The sequence below is a fragment of the Chlorella variabilis genome, assembly GCF_000147415.1.
Source record: "Chlorella variabilis unplaced genomic scaffold CHLNCscaffold_25, whole genome shotgun sequence".
Lineage (NCBI taxonomy): Eukaryota > Viridiplantae > Chlorophyta > Trebouxiophyceae > Chlorellales > Chlorellaceae > Chlorella > Chlorella variabilis.
This window is the reverse complement of record NW_005435063.1, coordinates 280,246-284,394: the sequence shown is the minus strand read 5'-3', so window position 1 is coordinate 284,394 and position 4,149 is coordinate 280,246. Positions and strand designations below refer to the sequence as shown.

Genomic DNA, 4,149 nt, shown 5'->3' with positions numbered 1-4,149 from the left:
GCCTGCAATTTGTCCAGGGAACGAATCCCCGCCAGATGAGCTTGTGTGTGATTGGCTGCTGATGCTCCCTGCTGACCCACTCCCCCGCAGGCTGCAAGGACTATGTCTCCATGGACTCGCTGGTGGAGGTACAGCGCTTTCTTAAGTACGCCATCGCTGCCTATGGCGTCCCGCTCAGCGGCTCCAAGCTAGCATGGACTGTAGCAGCTGCCAGGTGAGGCAGCTGTGCCTGCGCCTGGCTGGCAGTGTGGTCGCAGAGCATGCACTCTGCAAGCTCAGCAGCCCGGCAACTGAGGCACGGTTGTGCTCAGTCATCCAAGCCTGCGGCTGTTGAATGCCTTGCAGAGCGCTGGCCGGTGCCAAGGAGCCTATGCAGCAGCAGCTGCAGGGCGACGCGGCGCTACTGAAGGCATATGTGGCGGCACAGCAGGCTAGTGGGCAGCCGGCCTGCAGCAAGCCTGCTTTCTGCCAGCTTTGTGAGCTACCAAACAGCCAACCACTGCTTGCCGGTCCACCTCCCCTGCAGATTGCCAACATCAGCCGCGATAACTTCATCCACCTCTCCTTTGCCAACGCAGCGCTGGGCCTTACTCCCTACATGATCGTGCTGGACCGGTGGGGATTGCGCTGCCGCTTGGCTGCTTGGCAGGCGCCACCAGATCACCCCTCGCACTTCACAGGGGCAGGGCCTCCAACCGAGCACCATTCCACACAGCTCCATGCATTCTCACTCTCTTGCCACGCAGGGCAAGCCGCACGGTGGTGCTGGCGGTGAGGGGCTCCAACAGCATGGAGGACTTGCTGACCGACATGATGGACAGGCCTGTCAACATCACAGACTGGGTGCCCGCCGCTCTACGCCAGGCAAGGCAGCGGCAGCACCCCTCACGTTTTGCGCTCCTTGCGGTGCTCACTGCGCCCGCTGCCTCTTTGCCTCGTGCGGTGCATGCATGTTCCATTCTTTGCTCCGCCATGCCTGCAGAAGCACCCCGATTGCGCCAGCGACGTCTTTGCCCACATGGGCATGTATTCAGCCGCCAAGGCGGTGCTGCAGGTGTGAGCTGCTGCGCACACATGCGTGCCCATCTTCCAAGCCTTGCTTTCTTCCCTCCATGCATCTCGCCTGCCTCCATGCATCTTGCGGTGCTTGCTCCTGCAACCCCCAAGATCATCCACACAGACACGTGCCCCGCCCGCCCGCCTCCAGGACCTCAACCAGCACCAGATCCTGCCCATCCTGCTGACCGGTGCTCCGCTGGCCTCAGATGAGCGGCAGCGCCAGCAGGCCCGGCACGCCCCCGACGAGCGCCAGCTGCGCTGGCAAGAGCATCGCCTGGCACGGCACAGCCTTGATCCAAATGTGGGACGGGAGGGCAAGAAGCAGAAGCAGGGGCAGAAGGTGCAGCCCGGCCTATGGAGCCGCCAGCTGAGCGGCTGGGACAGCGATCGGTCAGACTGGGGCTCCCTGGCTGGTGGCGACAGCCTGGACCTTCACGCGGCTGTCAGCCTGCCAGCTGGCATCGGCATGGGTGGCGTGTCGTTCCAGGCAGCACCCGAGCAGCAGCGACAGACCCAGGACCTGGGCGGTGCTGCCGGGCACATGTCTGGGGCGTTAGTAGGAGACAAGTTAGGCAATGCCGACCCCGCAGCAGCACATGGCAGCAATGGCAACCATGCCAGCACCATCAGCACACAGGGCGGCAAGGGCGGGTCCCAGCAGCGGCTGGAGGAGCGGCTCTCTCCTGCCGACTACCAGCGCATGCTGCAGGGGCGGGGCCTGGACTGCCGTGGCTGGAAGCTGGTGGTGACGGGGCACAGTCTGGGCGCGGCTGTGGCGGCGCTGGTGGGCATGCACCTGCGCGACTGGTGCCCAGGTATCCTTCCTCCCCATGGGAGCGGGGCTGAGGGGCTGCTATCCCTCTCCGAATCGCCAGCTTGCCTACCAGCACGTGCGTAGCCAGTTCCAGCCATACCTGTGTCGCTCGCCATTGACAGACTCCAGGCCTGGTGCTGCCCCATGCAGGCACCAGGGTGCTGTCCTTCAACCCTCCCGGCGGCATGATCACCCCCAACCTGTCGCATGCCGTGGAGGGCTTTGTGACCAGCGTGTGCGTGGGCAAGGACTCCATCAGCCGCACCGGCACCGTCACCTTTGGCAGGCTGCTGGACCAGATGGTGCTGGCGCTGGCCCGCACCAGGCTGCCCAAGGCCTTCACCCTGCTGAGGCTCAGCTCTGCCACGCTGCGCGAGTGCCCGCCCGACCAGATCTTCCGCCCCGTTGACCAGATCCCGGCAGAGGCGCTGGCCATCGTCAGGCAGTGAGTGCTGGCGCCGAATCTGCATGCCTGCCGCTGCTGCTGCTGCGGCGGCGGCGGCGGCGTTTGCAGACGCTGTCGTTGTGCTGCTATGCTCGCCTTCGACCCACCATTGCTTACCGCACTGATGCGAGGTGCTGTGTGTGCTGTGCCACAGGTATTTTGAGAGCAAGCAGCGATGGGCAGACGTGTTTGTGCCGATGTGCCCGCCGGGCCGCATCCTGCTGCTGCGGCGCCTGAAGGAGGACGCCGCCGCCTTCAAACGGCGGGAGAAGCGTGCGGCAAAGGCGTCGGGCAGGCACCAGGGCCGGCAGAAGCGGCCGGCGGCGCCGCGGCTGCTGTGGTGCCCCAGCTGCAGCGGCACGCTGCTCATGTGGGACGCGGTGTGGGTGCGCCCCGAGCAGATTGCCAGCGAGGGCATCCTGCTGAGCAGGTGTGGCGGAACGGGGTGCGGGCGCCAGCTGTGAGAGTGGCGCCGGGAAACATCATGCCCTTGGGATGGGCAGGCCAGCTGGCCACCTGTGCCCCGCACTGACGCTCTCCCGTCCACTCGCTTCCCCGGCTGGCGAGCCGGCCGCTCACACGTGCCTCCCCGCCTCCCCCGCCTGCCCTGTGCAGCACGCAGGCCTCAGACCACTTCACCTCGACGCTCACCTTTGTGCTGGACCACCTGACGGGGCAGGAGACCATCACGGGGCAGCCGCAGCCGCCGCCGCAGGCAGAGCCGCCAAGCTGACTTGGGCGGCGGCGGTGCTAGAAGCCACCGCAGCACCTGTGCCGGGTTGTATTTGTCCCCAGTCATTTTTGTTGTACGAGAGGCCCATTTCATTCCAAAACTGAAACTTTCCTGATTCCCTGCCAGGAAAACCTTACACCGCATTTCTGTGCACTGCGAGTAATGATTCAAGAAACTGCACAACTGGCTGTGTCCCCACGCAGGCAGGGCCGCACCACCATCAGCCGCCGTCCTCGCCGCCATGCCCGCCGCCCTTCCGCCGCCACCACTTCTCCCGCCGCTGCTTGCGCCGCCGCAGCCGCGCCTCCTCCTCCGCGGCTTGCCGCTCAGCCTCCTCCGACGGCTCCCCTCCCATCATCACACCGCTGTCGCCACCCAGCAGCATGGCCAAAGGGTCTGCCAAAGGGTCCTCACTGCTGCTGCCGGCCTCGCTGCCACCCCCGCCAGCCACGCCGTCTCCGACATCCCCCGCCGCCGCAGCTAGCGCCCGCTGCACCGCCCCCTGCTGCGCCGCCGGCCGGTCTGTGATGACCAGGCCGCCGCCGCGGGCGACGCTCGCCGCGCTGCCGCCGCCCGCCACCGCCGACACGCCGGCCGCGGCGGCCGCCCCCGCCGCTGCAGCCACCTCGTACTCGACTGAGTGGCTGCGCGGCTGCTGCGGCCGCACTGACCCCACCTTGCCGGCGCTGGCAGCTGCTGCGGCGCCGCCGCCCTGCTGAATCTCACCCATCATCTCCTCGCGGTGCCGCAGCATCTGGAACAGCCGCTCATCTGCCTGCTCGTTGGCTGCGGCAGCGGGAGCGAAGGCGGCGGGAGTTGGGGAGGAGGCGAGAGGGAGGAGGCGAGCGGGTGGAGTGAGAGGGGGCCGGGCAACGCTAGTGCCGCTGCACGCCACCCGCTGCACGCCACCCGGCAGCCCCTCCCCCCTCCCTGCCGCGGCCCCCAGGGGTGCAGGCCCTCACCTCGGTCCACCTCCTGCCCCTGCTTGGCCTGCGCCAGCTCGCGCCGCAGGTGGGCGATGCGGGCGAGGCGGTTGGCCTCGCACACGATGCGGGGGCGGCTGCCATCCTCGTTCAGCTCGGTAGGGGGCTGCTCCTG

The 4,149-nt window shown here is 67.3% G+C and overlaps 1 protein-coding gene across 1 annotated transcript in view; it reads left to right on the top strand.

Moving 5' to 3' along the window:
- CHLNCDRAFT_139523 (hypothetical protein) overlaps positions 1–3,051 on the top strand; it is a gene marked incomplete at both ends in the record, with an annotated part of 5,019 nt that extends 1,968 nt beyond the window's left edge. Inside the window, 9 exons of the mRNA XM_005844038.1 lie at positions 91–214; positions 346–415; positions 527–615; positions 747–843; positions 983–1,054; positions 1,208–1,874; positions 2,024–2,318; positions 2,473–2,748; positions 2,934–3,051. Of these exons, the coding sequence (XP_005844100.1) occupies positions 91–214; positions 346–415; positions 527–615; positions 747–843; positions 983–1,054; positions 1,208–1,874; positions 2,024–2,318; positions 2,473–2,748; positions 2,934–3,051 (1,808 nt within the window). The remainder of the gene's footprint in view (positions 1–90; positions 215–345; positions 416–526; positions 616–746; positions 844–982; positions 1,055–1,207; positions 1,875–2,023; positions 2,319–2,472; positions 2,749–2,933) is intronic.
- Positions 3,052–4,149: the final 1,098 nt, after the last annotated feature.